Raw genomic sequence first — 24,292 nt, 5'->3', positions numbered from 1 at the left:
ACACAGAGTTCCAAAAGATTGACAGAACAATAAAACAGCCATGGCTTTATCAGACTTTTGCCTGGTTTTGTTTTATTATTCTTTTTTGTTGTTGTTGTTTTATTTCAGTGGGTTGGCAATATGTCTCAGCCAGGTCATAAATTTTGTGGAACTGGACCGTGTTCCTCACATGAAATCATTTCCCTATCAGGTCACCCTGAGCAAATACAAACAAAACTGCTCAAATCTTTGGTTACTAAGATAAGATGCTGACCATTATATAACATCAATAGAAACATTATACTCTGTTCTTTTTAGGAAGTGGAAGTGGGAAAAAAATCCAAAGAGTGTTAGGAAAGTGAGAGAGACTAAAGCAGAGTGGTTTGAGCTCTATGGAATTTGAAGACCAAAAAAATGCTTAGTTTTGAGGTTTTAATGTGTGTTACAAGCTTTTCAGTGACTCAAAAAGCTCTAGATCAGGGGTGGCTAAGCAGTCAGAGACCAAGAGCCAAAGAAATTACCATGATGCTACAAAGAGCCACATCACACATGTGGTCTTACAAACGCACTTTCTCTCACACATAAACAAAATGACAAAAAATTAAAATCAATACATTTCCAATTTTCAAAGCGAGAAGTCATCTATCTATCTAGATAGCTATGAGCACATGAACAATCGAGAGGAGCACATGTAGAGAAGAGAAACTGAAACTCAAGTATCAATCTTCTCACCCAAGAATCGATCGATACTGATCCCAACGTTGGCATCAATATATCACTATTTTAGATTGCTCTGCCGGCACACCACTACCCATAACAATGTATACATATTTTTATGAATGGAATGAAGAGCCGCACACCAAAAGGCAAAGAGCCACATGTGGCTCTCGAGCTGCAGGTTTGCTACCCCTGCTCTAGATGTACCCTGTCTTAACTTGTTTATGCCAGATTAGCTGAAGTTGTTTTACTAATATACCTCAAAGAGACAGGATATCAGCTTACATGATCAGCTACTGAAGCCCTGTTGAAAAGTCGGTCCATGTGTAAAAATGCAATTCTGACATTTTTTTATTAATTTATTTTGTGCTTTTATCTTTGTAGTTTGCCTCTCATGATGTGAATAGAAGCTCTCTTTGCCCTCTTAAGGGGATTTAAGTTTTTCTACACTTTCTCTTCAACTTATACCTTTTCTCACCCTGTAACCTCACGACACAACCAACACATACACCAATCCATGCAGCCAGCACCTGCTTCAAACCAATGACCTGAAATAAATTGTTACAAGCATCATCCCTCAAAGAGATTCAGGCATAATAAGAACTTATCTCTTTAAAAATAACTTTTGATAAAGCTGTATGACTGAAGACTCTATCTTACATCACTAATGCTGTTGTTCTGGAGCAGATGAACTGAAGTGAACACCCTCAGAGAGCCTGAACATTTCCTGACACTAAGGCCTGTGGCTGACACATAAAGATAAATTAGTAATAGTTGAACAATTGCAGACTTGTGTTTTCCTTTGACGGAGGAGGTGCACTTTGGCTGATACATTATATCTCAGGAATCAGACAGTATGGCTCCTCCTTTGCTGCGCATTGATTATTATTATTCCTCAGACCTATCCATTCTACTTATCCTGTCTATTCCTGCAGGGCATGTACTGTTCGAGCTACTCACCCTACAGTAATGGCTAGGTTTCAGAAAGACATAATGGACGCCACATCCTTTATGCTAAAATCTGTTTTGGGTCTGATCAAACACAGCATATGTTTATCTACCCTGCCCTTACACGGCTGTACCCAGTCTGCCATTTTGCTTGGCAATGCCTTCAAGCTATCCACCATGGCACTCACTTACACAACTTGTGGCAAAGACTATTTCTAATTCATAAAAGCCAAAAGGATCAATTCAAAATTCATGAACAATCTGTCCTGCTACAACCAGTGATTTCTGTGACTGTGGGGCAGTAGAGACAAGGTGCCATAGAAAGGGAAGTTCTGCCTCCCCTCATCTTACAGGAAGATACAAGTAGACTCACTCATATGCGCATATACATGCAGACAGCAGGAAGGAAAGAAAGGGAAACTGATTAGTACATTAGAATTGAAATCAAACCAACCTTAAAGATAAAGCGATTTTAATGGCAGTCTTTGAAGCAGGATAAAGAAATGATGGCGGTTCTCTTTCTGTAATACCTGATGGAATGTCTCTATTTTAAGTAAAGCATCTTTCTTCTTGTAAATAAAAGCATTAAGATAATTGAAATGAAAAAAAAAATCAAGGTATCAACACTAGATTTGAATATAACATTATTTATTATTCGCTGCATGAATTTGTACTCTTGATAACAGTCATTTTTAAAAATGTTTATAAATAAACTGAAAAGCACTGGTTTAACAATGTCTGAATTTAAGTTAGTTAATTAGCTAAATATCAAGATACATCACGCCATAAATTATATTTCAACATGGTTTGTCTTCTATGCATGATTAACGCAGCATTTGTTAATATTGGTGAAATTCTATTATGCTGCTAAGGTATCAGGATCCTGGAAGCTCTAAATTTACTTTAAACATGTTTTGTCTTTTATAACATATTCATAACTACTTACACCAATACAAAAAAACAACAACAAAAAAACATAGATTGTTTTATACTATTTATACACATTTAATCTACAATTAATATTTATTGTGAACATAATTGAGTTATTGAATAAATTTGTATCCAAATAAGTCCAATTTTGCCTACAGAAACTTTTATTTTATTTTTTCCCTTTATAATATCGTGGGTGCATCTAAATGAATTTCCCCCGTGCAGAGAAAATATACTGTCGTACTATATTTCTCGCACTATTTATCATTGTGTGTCCGTTATCTCGATGGCCACCGCATGTCCTAAACGAAACCAATACTACATTTACATAGAAGGCTATAACATGAAGTTCTTGTGATCATGAACGGTCTCGAGTCCCGCCTTTCCAAAGTAGGGCTACAACAATGAAACGTTGGTCTGTTGTCTTGGTAACTGTTAATTCACATCGCCATCTGCTGGTGAGAGTGTAGATCACGCGGTCATTGACAATGTAATGCAACCGAACTAGCTAGAGCTAACGTCAGAGTAGATGACTGAAACTCTTCGTCTATTGGTTCCTCGCTTGGAATCCACCAATCACTTTCTACATTGTAGGTGGGATTACCGAATGAACAAAACAGGAAACACAAACTCAAAAGCGAAATACTTTTTCGGAAACTTCTACGAAAGAAAATCAACCATAATGTACCTTTAAACGCTATCAAATTTGCAAATACAAATGGTCTATATAGGGGATGTTGTGGTACAGCGTGCGATGACGAAGTACTTTCAGCTGTGAACTCATGATGGTTCACCTGCTTTGTTTGTTTACATGGGGAAACAGCTGAGAAGCTAATGTTAGCCACCTAGCTTCGTAAAATCAAGTCATATGAGCTGGTAATTATCCGGAAGCTTTGCCCTCATGAATGAAACTTTACATTTGTGTACGAGCCAGCGTACATGTACACAAATAGAGTGTTTGTGTGAGAGTCTGTTCGCCGATGGAAGTTTAGTTATGCGAAGCTAACATTAATGATCTTTCGCAGTGCTTGTTAGTCGAGTCAAAGTCTTTGTCACTGAATCTTCCTACGGCCAATTTTAAAGGCCTGCCTGCGTCTTCATGTCAAGATGCCTTGTTCCTGTGGGAACTGGAGGAGATGGATTCGGCCGCTGGTCGTTGTGCTGTACATTTTGTTGCTTTTAGTCGTCCTGCCATTGTGTATCTGGGAGCTGCAGAAGTCAGAGGTCAGTTCAAGCCATCAGTAGATGTGATTGATGTGTTGCTTTTTGTTGATGACTGGGCCCTGTCTGTTCGACAGTAATAAAGTTTAGGTTGTCAGATTTAAGAACTTATACTGAACTGTACTAACGTTATTCATGCTAAAATAATTGTTGCATCTCGAGTTTTCAGAGGCCATAGTTAACTTTTAAATCCCCTGAATTCATCTTGAAGCAGGAGTCTATTTGAAGATTCGTGCAAATTAGGTTCTTAGATATGATGTATTGCTAATTGTGAAGCCCTTCTTTTTTCAGAAGCCTTATTTTTTGTAGTGGAGTCCGTGAAACCGTGGGATATAGAAAATCTGATTGTGAAAGGAGGGTTTTTTTTTTCTTTTGCAAATGTCTTCAATACTTCTGACCAGTGAGTTGCTTTATCAGAGCTCTGTTATCTATTGTGTTACCCACTATTTTGAGCTTCTTTTATTAGTGAGGGTTCATTAAAATACAGGAATTTAAAATCAAGTACTTTTGAGAACGTCTTTGAAAGCCTACCACCATAGATGTAGAAAGATGATGATAAAAGGCTTCTTCCCGAGACGTAGAAAATACAAAATTAATCTAAAGTGTGTGGCCCTTTTCTTCCCATGAAATTACAGGTTGGCACTCATTATAAAGCATGGTTCATCGCAGGGATTTTTGTCTTCATGACCATTCCTATATCATTATGGGGAATCCTCCAGCATCTGGTTCACTACACACAGCCTGAGCTTCAGAAACCTATCATCAGGTGAAGATACAAACAACCATGAAATTGTTTAAAGCAGGTTTCAGAGTGTAAAATGTTTCTACTCTGTTTTTGTTTTTGTTTTTATTCAAGGATATTATGGATGGTCCCAATCTACAGTTTGGACAGTGTGAGTACCATATGTATCTACCATACCTTTACAGCCTATGGCAACCCATACTATAAATGAAAATGTGATTTGAACAGGATGCCTCATTTTCCATGTATTCTATCCTATTTTTTTAACCCCTGCAGTGGATTGCATTAAAATACCCCAGTATTGCAATTTACGTGGACACATGCAGAGAGTGCTATGAAGCCTATGTCATCTACAACTTTATGACCTTCTTGCTGAACTACCTGGAAAATCAGTACCCAAGCCTAGTGTTGATGCTGGAGGTCCAGGAGCAACAGAAACACCTGCCACCTCTGTGCTGCTGCCCGCCCTGGCCGATGGGAGAGTAAGTGTCCTTCATAATGACACTCCTTAACAATGATGAGTTGTTTGAGACTCTTTTGGTTAAAAACTGATGCTTGTTTGCCTTACTTTGTGGCAGCTGACACATCATGAGACCATACAAATGCTTAGTCTGCAGCCAATACTGGACTAACATTTGGTGTTGAATTAATCATTGTCAGCTATGCAGAACTTTGACCAAAATATTCTAGTTTTACTGACCTAAGTCACATTCTGAATAGCCCATAATTGAAGATCTGCCTCACATCCAATGCCTTTGTACGGTTATGTGCCAGCTTTTTTCTTTATGATGTTACTGTAGAGGCCAAAGCTTGCAAAGTAAATCCTTTTATTAATCGTTTTGAAGAAAAGAACAAAATTAAAACTAGTTCAAATATCAAGAAAGAAACTTTTGTTTGACTTCATCTTGAGACATTGATTTTAAGAAATATTTCCCTTCCAGCACACAACAGATCTTTAAGAGTAAGCAGCTTCTGATTAGCCCTAGTCAGGCAGCAGCTGTAGTCTGTTAAAATGCTCATGTGCTGTTCATTTAGTAGAAAGCTGTCTTTTATAACATGAGAACCAGTTGGTCTAGTCTAAACAGATGATGAAAGTACATTTGTAGACTAAAATTGAAGTCAGTGGCATCAATCTATTTTTTTTGGTTGTTGTTCACAATGGCGCCAATGAAAAGATAAAACTAATGAGAATGTAGTCATTTTTATTCAATAGATTAGTTTCTGGCAAATGTGGAGATATATAAACAACTTAAATTCTTACACACATACTTTTCTCTGCAGGGTTTTACTGTTGAGATGTAAACTGGGAGTCTTGCAGTACACGGTTGTTCGACCTGTTACAACAGTAATCGCCTTGTAAGTAACAGTGCTCTTGATCCACTGAATTCTCTTATTCTCTATGATTATTGTTTTGTAAACGCGTGTGTTATGATTGCTTTTTCTTCCCCCTAGGATCTGTCAGCTGTGCGAAGTGTATGATGAAGGCAATTTTAGTTCAACAAACGCATGGACGTACCTGGTCATCTTCAACAACATGTCCCAGCTGGTAAGCCTGCTCCCACAAAGTTGGGATGAAGAACTTAATTGTGTGTTTGGGCCTGGGTGCATGTCAGGATTTCTCTGTCTGTCTTCTCTCAATCTAGTTTGCGATGTACTGCCTGGTGTTGTTCTACAGAGCACTCAGAGAGGAACTGAGTCCAATCAAACCCGTGGGCAAATTTCTCTGTGTCAAAATGGTGGTCTTCGTCTCTTTCTGGTAATTCTCTTAAGCTCAGAGAAATATCTGAAAACCTGCTTTGCATGAGTTATGGTTGAGCTTTCTTGAATTTACAGCATATAGAGGTGAGGTATGCTCTAAGTTGATTTTTAATTACAAGGTATTTTTTTGTTGTACGTAATTTCAGGCAAGCAGTGTTGATCGCCTTGTTGGTGAAAGTGGGAGTTATCTCAGAGAAGCACACATGGGACTGGCAAAGTGTGGAGGCTGTTGCCACTGGTTTACAGGTAAAATTTGAACGTGTTAATGTTAAAAATAACGGCATGCAATAAATTCAATTGTTTTATCAACAGAGTTAACAGAAACACAAAACCTCCCTTTTTTCCAGGATTTCATCATCTGTATAGAAATGTTTCTCGCAGCCATTGCTCATCACTTCAGCTTCACCTACAAGCCTTACATCCAGGAGGCTGAGGAAGGTTCCTGCTTTGACTCTTTCATGGCCATGTGGGACATCTCAGACGTCAGAGCAGACATTTCTGAGCAAGTTCGGAACGTTGGTATGTGCATTCTGATCATTAAAGAAGTTTGAAGTTGTATGATAGTATTTCCTGGTTTGTTTTTTTACATCCAGAAGAACGTATCCAGAAATGATCTTTCCCTTCCTGTTTGCAGGGAGAACAGTCATGGGTCGCCCAAGGAAGTCCTATTTTGGTGAGGACGGAAATGCTGGTGAGCGATCTGGCCTACTTTCTCCAGGCTCCCAAGATGCCATCACAGAGGCTGCATCCAATCCTGTGTCACCCAATGGTCAGTACCAGGGCCTGGGCAGGACCTTAACACCGCACTCTTTGTCGGCTCCAGCTGGGCTCAGCTCAGCCCCATGGGATGAAGGACACGAGGCTCGGCCTGAAGAAACCCTGGAAGAAGACCGATCCGACCAAACCAAAGAACCAGCTGAAGGAGATCTGATTGTGATCACCTAGCTGAGAATTCAGGCTGACCACAGACTCTACCAGACATGGCTGGGCAGGACCCAAATACATTTGCTGTTTTTATGTCAGACATTACTGTACTGATGAACTCCTACTCAAAACGGTCAATGGAATTAAAGTTCCCAACGAAAGGACCTCTGCCAGCGACAGCTGTTAGAATGTTGAAGTGAAGTTATGGCATTAAGTGAGAGTTATGTGGCTTAGTATGCTCTGCCAGAATGGGTAAAGTTCATTTTAATTGGGAATACTTCAAGATATATATTTTTTAATTTTAGTCATATCATGATGTCAGCTGTGACAGATGGGTGATAAAAAAGAAATATGCAACTTTAAAATCAATTTCTTTATCTTGGTTAAAAGTATTTCTATAGCACATTGCTGAAACACATTAATGTAAATCTACAATTTTGAAGCACATTAGAAGTCTACTTCTCTTATTTTTTCCTCAAAAGGGTGAAAAAATACCCAGAGGTAGGGAGCTAGAAGAACAGGTTTGAGCTTTATACACGTGTCAGACAGAACAACATCACTACAGGATCAATAGTACACAATTTACAGTTTAACCTTTGAGTAGGTACAGGCAATTATCAAAGCAATGTTGATTCAGTCTCAAACTGCACAATCAGCACATTTGAGTCATTTCCCATCAATAAGCTTCACTGTGTAGCCCTCACTCAGTTGTGTTTTATCAGCTATTCTTCTCAGATGCCTTTTTCTGTGTGCAGTAGGACTTCTCTTTCTTTAAACTGCATCAGTGTTAATATTCAGGGGCACTTAGTCTTTTATTATCTGCTATTATTTCCGTTACTTGATGAGATGTTCGGGGTTTTTTAGCTTTTAGGCCAAGATAACTCTTTGGTTTGAGCAGGGAAACAGAAATGTTCAGTAAACATTGTAACATAACAGTTTGTGTCAGAAAATACACAAATGTATCGAATCAGCAGGATTATCTGCACCGTGTCGAGTTAGAGAAGGATGTATTGCCTTACATGATTTTATTTTTCTAAATAGAGCTGATGGGATCACAGCTGAAAGAGTTCAACAGTTTGTTTTAATCCATCCCTGAGATCTATTGAGACTCCTCAATAAATCACAATAACTCCACGATTTCACAGATTGAATTTATTTTAAGAAAATTTCACACATTTTTGGTCTATTTTTTAAAATTCTATGTGCTAACAAACATATCTAACAAAAACAGCATCGCCTGTTTTCAGATTTAATACTTATATAATGTATTCACAAATATTATAAGAACTTTAAATGTGTTTGACATTTGGCAAAACGTAATAAGTCATTTCATGAATGATGATCATAAAAACTCCGCTTCCTACAGGTATTTTTAGGGTCAGTGACTTGCTAACTTCATCATAAAATAGACTCAGTTTCTTAAAGAACAGTTGGACATTTGAAGACTTTCTACATTTATTGAGAACAGACACCAGAACTCACACATTTCCTTGTGTGCCAGTTGTCTCTGTTTGGCTGAGGTGTCATAAAACATCTGGACCAAACCAGTCCCAATAAAATTGTACACTAAATTATCACTCCATTGGTCTGGGGGCCTCCTGTTTATGGGCTGATATGGATATCGTGCTCTTGTGAAGCTTCACAGCGAGGCAGACCCAGTCCCCAGCTTGCACCTCTAGCGGCTGCTGCAGTACAGCGGCTGCCTGCTTCCAGTGCGAGTTGCGGCTGAGGGTGCTGAAGCTGATGTCAGAGTCCAGGTAGATGTTGTACCAGAAAGGAACTGCAGTGATTCGGCCTGCAGATGTAGCCTGGACCTGGAAAACAGGGAATAAAGCTTAAGCTGCTTAATGTTACAAAAGCAAAATCAGCTGCTCAAGGACTTTTCGCTAAGGCTAAGCTAATAATCTGGAAATCTTGAGTCAGGTTTTGCTTTGGTTGGTTGGGGTGGGGGCTATTAAAGTTAAAGAAAATTAGCAGTAATGTTGTGAACTGCAACCAGAAACAAACTTTGAGCTGGAACGTTTCAAGAAACATGTCTCTAGAATGACAAGTTACTCTGCAAGCAGAAAAATGCTCTTGAGGTTGTAAAACTATTAAAAACTTGTAAAATACATCATTCAAGTCATTCATAAGAGATACAAAGCAGATGAAAAACAGAAAAAATGATTTTATCTCCAAAATTTCAAACAGCCTTTAATGGATTTGATACAAATCACTGGAAGTAGGTCAAGAAAAGCTAAAGTTTGTCAAAGAGAGATTGTTTTGTGGGTCATAGGGAAAGAAACTGATTTTCTGTTGGATTATGAAGAAAAGCTCGAAGATTTGAGAATTTTAGGAGTTTCAAGCTCCTGACTGAATTCATGCTTCAGCAGTTCAATGCTGTCCAATGACAAAACCAACTTGGACAGAGGTTTGAGGCGTTTAAATGACATGTTTGTAGAAACCATGTTTGCCTCACCTTCACGTCTCTGTTAGTGTAGTTTGTGCTGGCCTCCATCAGGTCAAGAACAAAGAGCTCCACAGACTCACTGAGATGTCTGCACTCCAGTGTGGAAAAGTCCAGAAAAACATGAACCGGAACCTGAAGGGATGTGAAAAATTAACACAAGATTTATCATGGGGAGTTATATAAATTCAGCAATAATGAACAACATATTCTTAAAAGGCATAAAAATAAAAATCAAAGTGGAAGAGTCAGTTGGATTTGAGAGATGTAACAAGAAGCAGGTGCTCCTGTTAGCACCCACTACCCACAACAGAGAGATTGGTAATCCCCTCCAAAACATTAGAGCAATGTGCCTGCCGTAAAGACACAAGTTTAAGAAGAGTTTGTAACTCTGGCTGTGTTGGTTTAACAACTTTGAGAATTTAGGGACTAAAGCTGAAGAGTTATTGTTGCATCTTTCCCACAGATGTTTCACACTGTCACGAACCGCTTTTCATCCACATTAAGTTTGAATTCATTGTGTCCATGGATAATCAATCACTGACTGTTGTTTGGAGACTAATCTTCCCCCTCAAACTCTCAGAACTTCACAAACAGGCCACAGCTGCAGGGCTACAAAAGGAAGCAGACTGACAGTATGAAAAAGTGTCACAGTTTCCTTTAATTCAGAACAAAAGAATCTTTCCTCCTCCCCGTCACACTTGTGGAGACCTCCACTGTTTGATGTGCTTGATATAATATGCACTGATGGATTCAGGTAGGAATGTGTAGGGCCGGGCTGTGTGTTGTGTGACAGTTGTGCTAGAAAGTACCCTCCGCTGAGACAACATCTTTTAAAACGAGCGACCCACATCTGGCCCTGGGGCCAGGCAGAACTAGAGCACAACATGATGCAGAAAAAAAAAATCCAGACCAAATTAAGACAAGCTTTCAAGGGAATTATGCAGCTACTTTTACTCAGTGGGGAAGCACACATCAAAAAAGGAACGCACAATAGAAAACAGACCCTGACTTTAATATTCCAGGAGATAAACCTTGTTCAACTAAAGACAACCTGTAGAAAGTAGGAAACAAAACAACTTGATGAGCAGTCAGACTCACAAGAAAAATCTGTTCTGGATTTTTTTTTTTGTTTTAGAGTATTGCATGAAATGTCAATCATATTTAACAAAACCCACAGGCAACTTATTGCAACTAATGTGTGAACTTTGTATGTGAATGATGCAAGCTTACAAACACAGCATACTGCATGTGAGAACTGTCAATATTGACGGTTGCATCAGGAACATGAGACAGAATAAGAGATTTCGCGTGGCCTGAGATGTACAAAAGGAGGATTTTGCAACTGGATTCAAGAAGAGAGCAGAAGTTTCACTCTGACAAAGGCATTCAGTGATCTTCACTGTGAGCGATCACAATGGAGTTTTTCTCAAGTCATTTAAAATCTCTTATTAACACTTTCATATTAATACTGTACAAATAAATTCTGGTGGTATCATCAGCTCCATCAAGATAGATGCACATTCATTTTCTGAACACTGTTAACCTTGAATATGGTTGGTAATATTGCATCATGGGCACACCTTTTTACTGACAGATTTAAGGATTTTTCAGACCTCTAACAGAGCAAAAAACAAGAACAATTAATAAAAACTTTTTGCACAGTGGAACAATCTGCAGGTGTGTCATTCATAGCTGTCATTTCTATTATTTTCATTCCCACCTTTCACCGTAATTTTCTGGAAGCCAGATTCCCTCAACCTCACCTCTTCTCTTCTTTTCACGCTTCCTGAATGCATTTGTAACACCCTGACACAAAATCCACAGTCACTTGAGCAAACAAATCCATGAGAAATGATAATGAAAAGTCATGCTATGCAAACCATAAAGTGTAGATTTGATTAAGTATTTACAATCACTTAAGGTAAACTGCGTTATTAAATGTAAGACCTTTCACTGGTTGATTTTTCATGTTGTTTTATGGCCTTGAATATAAAAAATGTAATTCAAGAATCCAGGATAATTAATACTGTCTGAACTCTTCTAGACTTGAGGCCAACAAAATAACACATACATTTTCTTTCGTAGTACCAAGGAACTTTTGGTACAGCCTATTTACAGAAATGACTATTTGATTGTACAATTTTATACCTTGTAGACTAAGTCATAGTTTAGCCTTAGTGTCAAGTTTGGACCTATCTTTTCCGACCAATACACAATCCAGCTCTGAGGGGCTGAATTGCTCTGATTCCTTGTACCAGGTTCAGATCGGTGCATTTTTAATTTGAATAACATCTTTAATGCAAAAACAAAATTACTGTTATTATTCAGGATTTTAAAAAAAGTACTGTTTGAAAAAACAGCAGTTAAGCACATTGTTATATTTTGATTCTTAAAATGTGAATTTAGTTTGAAATTCCTCTCTCCTCTTCTGGACGAATTTCTCGATTTGTCTGCATGGTCTGACCAAAGACGGCCTGCCTTCTGACCAGAAGATCCTGAAATTTTTGGTTCCCGGGATAATGCGTCAAGGAACTTAACTATTTCCTTGACCCACTGTCTGTGTTACTACTGAAGACTGAAGTCAAGGAAGGTTTTTCAGATCAGACCAGTGATGTGTGGAGCAAAAAATAAACACAATTGCAGTAAAATGCCAGCCCAGTAGAGGGCAGTATGACATTTACTATTCAGGCCTCTATGGCAGATGATGACATATGTTTTGCACCTGCAGAGACTGGCTAGCACACTGTGAGTGTTGGCATGATTGAATCCAATGACAGGGAACTGATTATGGTGACACTAATATTTCGTGTTCTGTCTTGAAAATCCAAACCCACCATCGAGCCTGGCCAATATCACCTGACTTTGTGCCCTGGCACCTTATGAGCACAAACAAATCACCGATTAATTACTTTTTACTAACTATAGCCGACAAACCAAAGTTCACAGTGTAACAATGCTCTAAGCCTCTGAAGCAGATTTTTATTAAACGCTCATTTGCCCGAGTCACCGCTGACCGCCTTTACAGCTCATACAAAGTAGAAATTCCCATGAAAGTTGTCTGGAGTGTAGCGGTAAAAATGTAACACAGTAGGAGGGGCTCAACAGAGTGGTACAAGTAAACAGAATGTTTCTCTTCATTGTAATCTTCATATTGTTTATTGCTGCTAATTTACTTTTCTAAAACCAGCCTAGCTTGTATTGATATACTCACAGTGAACTGGTTAATGAAGGGTGCAATATTGAATCCCAGAGTTGGCTCCTGACCCTGGACAGCACTTTCCAGCAGTAGTGTGTCAGACTCCACCAGCATGCCATAAACCACGATCCTCTCTGGGAAAATCCGTCCTCCCTCCTCCAGCAGACACCTTTCACAGAACATAGGAAAACAAATTAAAAACAAAATACCACAAAATTGATCAAAGGTATTGCAGATGAAGCAAAAAAGAGGGGAAATGTAGCCTTACCTGGCTAATGAAGCTTTGTCCATGAGTTTCTGTCTAATGAGGCCACATGTCTCCACGCAGTCCAGGATGATGGCACTCCACAGCTTCTCCCTGGATGGCCTCTTCAACATCCCCTGCTCATCCTCTACATGGTTGAGCCAGAACTCTAGATGCTTTTCGGGGATGTTATTTGAATGAGCCAGTCTCTTTAGGACTTCTTGCTGCTTCTTCTTCTCCACAGAGCTGTACGCTTTAACATGACCATGACTAGCAGCAATAAGGGAGAGCAGAGAGAATCCCTCAGACACATCAAGGACGTAGAGGAGGTCACTTGAGTCTGTGGAAGACTGAAAATCTGGTCCTTGCTCTCGGGTTTGTGCCTTTAGCTGGGAGATGAGCTTACCTAGTGCTGTGCTAAAACTCTGATGGTAATCCTGATTGTTAAGGAGCGCCATCTCTGCGCATTCCAGCATGGAGAAGTCTTTGGCTTGGTTCTGGTCCGTCTGAAGGCAGGCGAGTGCACTGCACAGCTCTGCCTCTGGGTTTTGTGTTGAGACAAGGTTTCCTGAATCCTGAGAATCCAGACGCTTGTCCAGACGGATTTCATGCCCATCTCTCAGCACAGCCACGCTGCAGAGTCGGAGGTAGGCATCTCTGCAGGAGACTTCAACTATCAGCTCGTCTTTGGGTTTCAGGACAAAACCTGAAGGACACAAATAAAGAAAACTGACATGGCCTGTAGATTTTTTTTTTTGAGTTGAGCAAATCAAAATAAAAATGCGTACTTTTTTTAGCCAGATGATTAACTTTCTATACAATTTTCATGAGTTTAAAATGCAGGTTCAGGCGCAGGGAAATAAAACTAGTTGTTCTAAGGCAATCCTTTAAAAGGGTACAATAAAAAATTGTTGTTTTTTTTCCAATACAGAAAAATAGAGGTGTTTCGGAACCAATAAATGAAAAATATTCAGTGTCAGGTATTTTGCCTATGTGAGGCTCTACTGGAAGACAACTAAAGAACTCTTATTATGGCAATCAGAAAAGGTTATTATTGAGTACATGATACCATTGTCAAAGTTAGCATTTCCTTTTTTTTTCTTCTTTTAATATCATGCTGACTGGGCTGCTGGAAGAGTCTGAATGGGCTTTAAAGCTTGAAGTGGAACAAGCCCGACTGAAAACACTAAAAGACATAAAGAGACAGAGATTTAAAAAAAAGGAGACGTAAAGAAGGAGAGGGAGCCTGGCAGAGAAAAGAGATTCAGAAGACCAAGCGCACTGTAAGCAGGAGGAGGGGGGGCGGCACAAAAAGGATTCCTGGAGGAATAACATCTGTTCATGTCTTCATGTCAGCGCACGGCTCGTCAGAGGCTTTTGGGAAAGATGCATATTTATTGCCTATAAGAATTTCATGAACACTAAAGAGTGTCACAGGCGATCACGGTGCACGATGTCATGGCGATCAGGGAAACGGATGTTGGTGATCATCGGGAAAGGTGCCGGCTCCCTCGACGCTGCTGTCACCAATTAGCAGAGCTGTGAAATGCTGCTGAGCTCTGTCTGACGGATGATGAAGTGCAATGCCAACTGGAACATGTCACCTTATGTCAGCAACTATTAAATTCACTCTGACCTGGTATCAAAACAGAGGGAAGACTAGACGGTGCTCTTTGTGATGTTTGTGAGTTTGTTAATTATTAAACAACTAAACTTTGTAAAGGACGGAAAAAAAAAAACAGCTTTTGCTTTTGACATAGATGTCTAAGTTATCCCAAGAATAATTCCAAACAGAGTACATTTTAAAGTGGAGCTATTAGTTAACTTTATTAGACAATCTATCATTTCAGAGATGTTTCCAGAGTGTCTATTTCTCAGCTGTATTGTAGCTTTACCTTTATCACCCTGACATAACACTAAATTATTCTCACTCTTTTCTCACAAAGATCAATAAATAAAGTCATTGATAAACTTAATGCTGCAAAACTGTATAGAGGAAAATGGCAGCCACAATATTTCCTGCAAGCCTCCCTGGTATTAAAACAGGTTTATGCAGAATGTCAAACACAGTCCAAAGTGTACACTGCCCTCATCTGATGTAAGATGGAAATGCAGATAGGAAAAATGGAAGACAAGGAAAGCAGAGAGACTATAAAGATTCACATTTCTTTCCATAAATGCAACCAGCAAGATGGTGGAAATTAAAAGAAAAATGGAATTGTGTTGCAAAGCTTTCCCTTAAATGTCTCCCTGCCTATCTTTTTTAGAAATCTTACCCTTGGAGCAGTGGAAAGGGTAAATGGCTTGTTCCCAGCAGGTATCCTCCTGCGGTCCAGTGGATAGACTGCTCTCTTCATCCAGGTGAAGCTGGAACCACACAGCCAGAGCGTCTAGCTCTCCCTCCTCAGTGACGGGCAGGCGGATCTGCTGAACGGGCCGGGAGCTCAGGCCCTCCAGTTCCTTAAGTACGTAACAAAAGAATAAAGCTGAGTACCTGACAGGTGTTGCAGTCTTAAGTCAATCAACTGTTCTGAAAAGATATACTATATAAAATAAGGTCTAGTATGAGTAAATATGATCTGGTTTCATTGATTTTTTTATTATGAGGAGTTGTGTTTAGTAAAGAATAACATATATTTAAGATATAAATACCAAGCTTCTTAAATTTGATTATCTCAATACAAAAAAACCTAAAAAGTGTCTTTTTCTTAACTATAATTCGAGCAATTCAGACATAATTTTTGTCTCTTAATATCTTGAAACAAGACATTTTCTGATTTTTTTCAGATGAAAGTGGCTCATTTAAAATCTAATGGGATTTTTTTTTTTGCTTAAAGTAAGAGATAAACACTTATAATTCCTTCAGATGTTTTGATTCCATTTTTGGCAGTGCATCTCTATCACAAAGAGATCAAAGCACTAGTTTTCCAATAAAAAGATAAAACAAAAGCACTTTACAGCTTCAACTGTGAAACTTAATCATGATGGTTAGCTGTGGCCTATTCAAAAAATGTTAAAAAAAAAAAAAAAAAAAAAAAGTAAACCTTCTGCGAAATATGTCAGTCTGTCGTGAAACAGGAAAACCTCTTCAGTGTTTTAGAACAGGATGTCTGTACCACATAAGCCCCTTAAATGGAAAACTAAAAGAATACAAACTTTTTTTGTGGTGGGGAAACATTTGCCTATGTGCCAGTTTTGTTTTGCTCACTCTCTGATTTGAGAAGAGCTGACCAGTCACTTCCCTTGTCACGTCAAAAACTCTTGCATCACTTATTCTAAACAAATTGTCATGGTTCTTTTAACAGGCTGAGTTTGTCTGAAAGACCCAACTGCAAAAATTAATATTCTCAGTGATGAATATCATGAACTTCTCCTGCAGGTAATGTCTGGATAAACACAGTCTCCAATCTGCCTGTGCTTTGCCAGTTTATGAATCAGTCATCACTCCCTGCAGAGCTAAAGCTAAATAATGAGTGACCAGTGTCATGCAATGTTTTGTTCTGAGAGGCAACAAATGTGTTTGTTTCATGGGACAAATAGACATATGGTCTGGTAAATTAACAATCTCACTGACTGCATGATGCTTGAAGGCAGCAGATACACATTTAATATCAGGATTTCTCCTGTGGCTGCATAGATGACGCAAAACAGCACAGAAAAGTTGTCCTTCATGTTTGTGCTCACCTGCACATTGTTGAAGTCAATGTTAAGGGCTGTAAACGGCGCAGTTAGGGCTTTGTATCCTCCTGGCAGCCTGCTGAGTCTCTCAGTGGTGTACGGCTCCATGGACTCGTCAGGCTCAGAGCTGCAGCTGACCGGGCTGCGGAGCTCACCGGCATCAGCCATGGAAAGACCTCCGACCTCTGACACACACATCCTGCATGAGAAAAAAACCAGAAGTCTCACTGTGGGTCCACAATGCACTTGTACCACAAGAACTCTTCTGTTTCCCACTCTTGGGTTTACCTGTGATGTCTGCGAATCTCAAGGCACTCAACTGCCATACTGAACACGGTGGCACCAGCAGGAATGACCCGTCCTGTTTGCGAATGCTCCTGGGACTCGTTATTACCTTTCTTTAGGGTGAAAAACACAGACTTGAGGTGTTTTCTTGAGAGTATATATTCAATACTTTATTAGGTAGACAAGTAACTACAAATGTTTAAGTGAAATGAAATGACAACCGCAAATTTAAGATAATGAAGGACACATCCCTTTGTTTGCCAATAAGAACAATATTGTGGTCATTAAGCTTATCCTTTTCATCAGAGCACAAGTAGCCTTTGTTCATTTGAAATGTTCAAAGATTCCACTGTGTTTGCTCCAAGTCCTCATCCTGAGTTATGACACACTTCTGGTATCATTTATAACTCCATGTGTTGGTATTGTGAACATTTGCAACAATTTCTTCAGAACTTCCTGTATTTCAAGGCAAATAGATGTTTACTGCCAAGAACCCAAAGACATATTAAAACTGCACTCTGACAACAGGAAGACAGGTTTCTCATTCTGTGTTTGTTTGATAATTTAAGTCACCTGTGGAGGGAGCAGAAGGTGGTGCCAAGCATGAATTAGACTTTCCATTATCCCCTCTCCGAACAATCCGGCATCCACCGTCTCTGTCACCACCAGGGAAACTCTAAAAACAAAACACCGAGTGGAAAAACATGAGAAACACAACTTTGCTCGTGCATAAAGTACAGACAACAATAAAGATACTGCGCACTTTAAGGTGATTCTTAATATGTTTGGGTGTGATATGTACCTGTGTGGGATGTCTTTTGGCACTTTCATCTCCAGAGATTTCATATGGAGAATCTTGATGTCACCATCCATTCCATTAGCAGTCACCACCTCACAGGCCAGTTCGTACATCGTCTTTGACAGTTCACAGGCGTACACCTCAGCTGCCCCTGCCTCCTTTGCACACATACTTAATTGAGAGAGATAGAACCAGGAAATCAGAGTAAGAACACAGAAGAAAAGAGAGGTCCTATTCTAACTATGTCCACTAAATGAAATTTTTGGTCAGAGCCAACATTAAGTTAATTCCATAATTCAACAATGACAAATAATACAAACTCGCTTGTAAAATATCTCACCCAAGGATCCCTGTGCCAGTACCTATGTCAAGTACAGTGCTGCAGCCACTTTTAACAGCCTTTTGAATGGCTTGCTGGTACTTCCTGTTCCTCCCGTGGTCATTGAGCATTAAGAAATGCCAGCGCTCCACCAGCCAGTTAGCCACACGGTAGAAGTTCTCCCTGGCCTCTGGATAGTCAGGTCTTAACTTCAAGGCTTTGTGGAAATGACCTGCTGCTTCATCTCTGAACCCCATTCTGGGTTTAAAAACAAAGGAAAGACTCAGTACATTAAAAAAAAGAACCTGTGTAACACTATATTTTGCAAAGTGGGATGGCAATACCTGAAAAGGTGTTCACCCATGCTGTTTAGGATAACCTCATCAGTGGGAAATAGTTCCAGTGCTTGTTCGTAACAATCAAAGAGGTCCTGGATACGGCCCACAGAGTCCAGCTCCTCAGTCCATTTGAAGAGAGTGAACCTGAAAGACTCCTTAAAAAGAAAGATGATTAAAAAAAGTTTTCAAATATAACATCCTGTGATTGTGCAGCAATGTGTGTATACCTACTGATGTTTTTCATATATGCACAATTTTTGGCAGTTAATGTGAGAAAAGTTTCTTCTTTTTCTGCGTAATGTAAACAGTTGTTACCTTGGCAAAGTCCTTAAACACAGGTGCGAGGTTGAGGACAAGAAGATAGTGCACGAAAGCAGTTCCATAATCCTGGTTGAACAGACACTGTTGAGCACTTTCCAGGGAACTAGAGACCAGCTCGTTCCTGGCAGGGTCCTCTCTGCGGCGCCTTCGCGTCCTCCTTCCATGCCTTGGACGCGCACTGGCATTAGGCATCCTTATAGAAAAAAAGTAGTAATAATTATAATAAAAATAAATCAGTAATTGCTCTGTCTAATAACACAGCTCAGTTGTATTTCATCACGGAGTAAATAATAAATAAAGTAATGCAAAGAAAAGACAAGAAAAAAAGGCACACTTTGAAAAGTGAATGTTCTTTTTTCTCTTAGCAAAAATACAGAGATAATGGAGTTCAACCTTAAAATACCAAATGAATCATAAACACAGGGCAATGGCTCATATTATGGAGGAAAATAGCTCAATATCAGGCTCCAAATCTTGATAATTTAGACACATAATGATACTTGATACTCTCGAAGCCACTGATAATGAATGGTGACTTACTTTATGGTGTTTTAGCTCAAAGCTGTTGCATAGGCAGAGAACAAAGCTGTTTGGTCAACGCTGCGATGTTTCTTTTGGTGAAAAAAATTAACTTTGTCGCTAACATGTCCACAAAAGCCGTTAGCATCCTTCTGAGCTATCTCCCCAACAGAAGCCTGATGTCAGCTTAGATACAATAATAAAAATCTGTTATGTCATTCGATACGGTATTGTAATAACATAATAAATACTCTACATATATGTTTACACCAACGATAGAATGGACACCTTAAAAAATGTAGGGTATGCCTCTGCTTTAAAAGAGAGATGCAGTTCGGAATCTACCGATAAACCTATGTGTACGTACGTATAAGAACTCGGAAAGAAACACTTGGCAAAGAATGGTTCCATCAGCAAAAGTGTATTTAAACAGGTTTGTTTAAATGTATGATAACTCACGTCGGAGGTGGAGGCTTTCACTTATAAATATTACAAAATAAATACTTTTGTAGTTCTTTCAAAAATAAGTGACGGCTGCTGTAACTGCTTTATATATCCCCTCCGGCGGAACCAAATAGATCTTGGAGTGAAATCAAAGAGCAGGAGCGATCAAGATAGTTTACAACCATAGGTACTGCACATGTGATCTTGAATTAACTTTTGATATATGTTTTATCCTAATCCGACATTCGTATATCTTTGATTTATGCCTCATATTCAGCCAAGTATGACAAGCGTTTCGTAAAATGTTCGTACATTAAAAAAAAATGGCCGTTCGATTTTCATTGCCCTGCACTTATTTCAAATCAAAACCGTCAAACACACACACACACACACACACACACACACACACACACACACACACACACACACACACACACACACACACACACACACACACACACACACACACACACACAATATAACAATGAAAATTTTTAATCGCATGGTAAATCTTGTTTTACCTGCCCCGTACTCTAAAAGCGAACAGTAAATGTCTGGATGGGACTGTCCAGTTACAACTGATGAATGATTAACACACTATGAAACAAATCTGGCAGTTTAGTCTTCACTTCCTCAGATATAAGATGGAAAACACACACGAAACACTCTACTGATTTCCTGAATTGATAACTTTATTCATATATAAAGTATCTCCCTGATATAGCTGATGATAGCCCATCAAATTATTATTTAAATAATTCCACAATTTAACTTGAACTTTTGTTTTTAATTTGACCTTGCAAACTGCTTTAAATTAAACTTTGATCTATTCCCTTCATCTTCTGTGCTAAAAAGCATACATGTTTTGTAATCTTTCTGGTAAAACTTTCCTCTTTTCTCTGTAAATAACTATAAGTGTCTGATAAATCCAGAATTTGTAAGCCATCTGTGATAAGGTTTGTTCGGCTATCATTTAATCACAAATAGAACCTGAACAGGCAGAATTTAATCTAAGCAATGCAGTGTTTGAGGTGTTTAGTCTTCAGTTTCTTCACAGTGTTTCACCTTAGAAATGTCTCAAAGCAGATGGTGTGCTTAATCATTATTGTCCTACCTCATGTTTACACTGGAAATCTACTGACAGTCATCTCGAGTACCTTTTTAAAGCCCTGTAAACGACTTCAGCTGTATGCCTTATTATTTAGGCTTTGCACCACTGTTGAGTTTGAGCTTGCAGTTGGCAAACCATGGTTACTTTAGTGTCCTCATTTTGCAAACCTGACTGTGTTGGTAATACAAATTGTCATTCCTGTTCTTTGTTTTCAGTGCCATCCACAATTACATGAAGTCTTCATGGGTATGCAATGGGTCTATTAACTTAGAAAGATACAAATTTGTCTTAGGATCTATCATTCAAAATTGGTTCAATGTCAGCCTTCCTCATACTGTAAAAAAGTGTCTTTCAGTTTGCTCACTTTATTTGTATATTGGTATATTTAGTGAAATAGATGTCTTTAAATGAAGTTCCAGGCCATATTCAGTTTTGACATAACGTTTTCAAAGCTGTGAGTAAAAACTACATGTTTAAGTTACTCGATGATCTGCATGACATTCTGGTAGGAACTATACTACATACTTATTTAGCACTTATCCATTGTTTGATTGCCAAACAGCATTGGTCAGTCAGCTCTTGCAATAACAAATTAAGACATCCATACAGAGTTTTTTTCATTAAATAAGTCCATAAATTAGTAACTAAAGGTATTTCATTAATTAAAAACTGTGGAAAATGAAAGATATAGATTGAAAAACTTGATTACCCTCAATATCACTCTAGGGGTCTATTAATGCTGGAAATGGTTCAATCAGAGCAGTAAAACGCTTTACACACATTAATATAACTTATGAGTAACGTTGTAGTTTCTGTAGTTCAATGGGGGTTAAGTGTAGGTGGAAGTATGTATTAGTGAACCATCTTGTAGAGACGAGCTACTCTTTGGCAGAAGTTTGCTACACGCACGCAGATGTCAGCAGAGTTTCCCAATCTGTCACTCTGCTAGGTGGAGTACGGCTGATGGAGGAAGGAAAATCAGACACAGCAAACATGACTCTCTGACAATATCTGTGAACCGGCTTCCTATGAACACCGCACCTTACCGTGTATCGTTTTCACCTTTTAACCGTTATACCTGTCGCTTCGTTATTTGACAACTGTGGGAACACCCATGCGCCTGGGTGTCATAAGTTACAATGCTAATCACCGTTAGCTGCTGCTACCTGACGTAGCTATGCTCCTCCGTTAGACCTGACACTGCTTGAGAAAGGAGCGGTCATTTGATAGGAACTGCAGTTTTTTTCCTCAACAAAAAGTAAGAGGCTTTTGGACAAGTTTTTAAGTTTCAGCAGACAAAGCTATAACTTCTGTCACAAAAATGGGACTACACCCGCTGGAATTCAGTGAATGCTATCTGGACAGCCCGAGCTTCAGGGAGAAAATAAAAGCACACGAAGCAGAGCTGGAAAAGACCAACAGATTTATCAAAGAACTGTACAAAGATGGGAAGAACCTCATCAATGCAACGAAGCGTAAGTTTCCAACTTGATTATGTAAGAAAAAGTCTTTGGGAAGTCAAACAAATCGTGCACTTGCTTTGGAAAGAAGTGTTAAGGTCCAACTTTTCCCTCAGATTGATCGCTCTTCCTATTTCCCTGTGTTATGATTATGAGAAGAAACAGCTGCAGAATAAATGAAGTGTTTTTCCGTACAAATGCTCTGTCTGCCTGATAAGAGTATTGCTTGTATTAAATCGGATCTGTATGAGGGTAGATATACCTGTTTTCTGACATTCGAGTCTTTGATATCTTTTAACACCAACCTCTTTTTCTGTTTGTTCTCAGTCACAAACACACACCTCAGCTGGGTTAAACTCATTAGATTGTTATCTCTTTGAACTCTAGTCTTGTGGGCTGGGCTCGCCTAGAGGTGCTCAATGTTGCTTACAGCCACATTTCAAGTCATTAAAACATGGACTGCTCAGGTAGTTTTTGGAAGAAGTCTGTGCTTTATTTTCTAATGTTTTCAGACAGTAATCCTCAAATATATGCTAAAACATATAAAGCTGAAAAAGGCAAAGGATTTCAATTCAGGGAGAAAGTAACACTAAGTTTCCTCCCAGGGAACAGTGGCACCAGTGCTTTCAGGTTAATGTAGCTTAAGGTACATTCTCTCAGCAGTGCTACAGTCGCCTGGTGATTCGGACTCTCGCTCAACATGTTTTTCTGTTCCTAAACCCTTACACAGACCTACTTTTACACAAACTACTGCTCATGGCCTGCATTAAGTCACGTCTCTTATTGTGTCTTTAAGGCACAGATCCAGCGAGGTGTTGGTGCCAAGCCTACACAGTGATCTTAGTCCAGGCTTACTTCATTATGTCAGCAGTTTTAGGAGCACATTTACGATTCGGAACAATTTGGTATTGAGGTCAAAACTCCAGCAGCTCTAGCATAAAAGACAGCTTTCCTCTGAGATCATGATGTTTTGGTTTTGTGGCCATTTCAAGGGTCCAGCCCACAAGCTGGAAATCAGCAACAAAGTTGTCCTTTATACTACTGGTGTAAAAGGAGCGTTGACCTCTAAAAACCTTTTTCTCCTCCATGCAAACTTAGCAGTAAGTGAAGCAGGGACAGAAACTACTATGCTCAAATGTTATGTATCATTATATCATTAGGAGCACTGTCTGACCCATATCACAACTCTTCACTCTGGTGTTAGCATCTACCTTCTGACAGATGTTGCCAAATGCCCGATTTAAAAGAATGGATTTTTACCTACTTTAGCAAAGAATCCCTGAGATTATAAAGAAAAAGCGCAATTTCTTCACTTTGCTGCTTTTCATGTGCAGTTTGCTTGTTTAAGGTTGTTTTTATTTACTGTTTTTATTTGTTAATGTTACTGCTAGGGGTGAGTATTGGCAAGAACCTCACGATACGTAACACGATACCTAGGTCACACTACAATAATATCACAAAATTACAATACTGTGATAAATTGCAATATTCTACACTGTTAACTATTTTATTAAAAACAACTTTTCTTTTCTATTTTATTGTGTTTGAAATAATGGAAGTCAAATGCAATGTTTCATACATATGTTTAATTTGGAAACATAAATGTCAAGTTTGTCAATTAAACTACTGTGACATTAAACTAATGTTGCAAAGAAATTATTGGGTGAAAGATGTCAGTGTAACCCATAAGTTTGACTTTTTGTAACCAGTTTTACTCATAAAAATGCAAAAATGCAACACTGCACAAAAATGCCAATAATTATTATTTCATCAGTCTACTACACTGTAAAAATTAAACTTTAAATGGTTTTAAATTAACTAATCAAAACCCACATCATCAAGTTTAGGAATAAAATATTTCAAGTTTTGGGATTATATTTATTACGTAGTTTATGGGCAACATGCAGTGG

At 38.8% G+C, this 24,292-nt stretch overlaps 3 protein-coding genes across 5 annotated transcripts in view; 2 read left to right on the top strand and 1 right to left on the bottom strand.

Moving 5' to 3' along the window:
- The first annotated feature begins 3,177 nt into the window (after positions 1 to 3,177).
- On the top strand, positions 3,178 to 8,346 carry tmem184c (transmembrane protein 184C). The gene is made up of 10 exons (XM_074687437.1): positions 3,178 to 3,798; positions 4,431 to 4,561; positions 4,652 to 4,688; positions 4,814 to 5,019; positions 5,819 to 5,893; positions 5,990 to 6,083; positions 6,181 to 6,293; positions 6,442 to 6,541; positions 6,643 to 6,814; positions 6,930 to 8,346. Exons 1-10 carry the CDS (start codon positions 3,682 to 3,684, stop codon positions 7,238 to 7,240), a joined length of 1,356 nt encoding a protein of 451 aa, XP_074543538.1. The 5' UTR covers positions 3,178 to 3,681; the 3' UTR covers positions 7,241 to 8,346.
- A 66-nt stretch (positions 8,347 to 8,412) lies between these two features.
- prmt9 (protein arginine methyltransferase 9) lies at positions 8,413 to 19,762 on the bottom strand. The gene is made up of 13 exons (XM_074687424.1): positions 19,389 to 19,762; positions 18,843 to 19,041; positions 18,534 to 18,682; positions 18,211 to 18,447; positions 17,874 to 18,041; positions 17,645 to 17,747; positions 17,075 to 17,184; positions 16,793 to 16,985; positions 15,385 to 15,568; positions 13,133 to 13,814; positions 12,880 to 13,033; positions 9,678 to 9,800; positions 8,413 to 9,033 (listed from the first exon to the last, which is right to left on the bottom strand). The coding sequence occupies exons 2-13, from the start codon at positions 19,038 to 19,040 to the stop codon at positions 8,794 to 8,796; spliced, it is 2,541 nt and encodes an 846-aa protein (XP_074543525.1). The 5' UTR covers position 19,041; positions 19,389 to 19,762; the 3' UTR covers positions 8,413 to 8,793.
- A 2,057-nt stretch (positions 19,763 to 21,819) lies between these two features.
- Positions 21,820 to 24,292, top strand: part of arhgap10 (Rho GTPase activating protein 10) — a 54,114-nt gene continuing 51,641 nt past the window's right edge. For all 3 annotated transcript variants that reach the window (XM_074698085.1, XM_074698094.1, XM_074698077.1), the window contains exon 1: positions 21,820 to 22,397. In XM_074698085.1, the coding sequence (XP_074554186.1) occupies positions 22,244 to 22,397 (154 nt within the window). In that variant the 5' untranslated portion in view covers positions 21,820 to 22,243. The remainder of the gene's footprint in view (positions 22,398 to 24,292) is intronic.

Source organism: Halichoeres trimaculatus, unplaced genomic scaffold, assembly GCF_033239565.1.
Source record: "Halichoeres trimaculatus isolate MK-OKI-2021-1 unplaced genomic scaffold, fHalTri1.1 fHalTri1_scaffold_2, whole genome shotgun sequence".
NCBI lineage: Eukaryota > Metazoa > Chordata > Actinopteri > Labriformes > Labridae > Halichoeres > Halichoeres trimaculatus.
The sequence above is the reverse complement of the archived record's forward strand: the minus strand, read 5'-3'. Positions and strand labels throughout refer to the sequence as shown.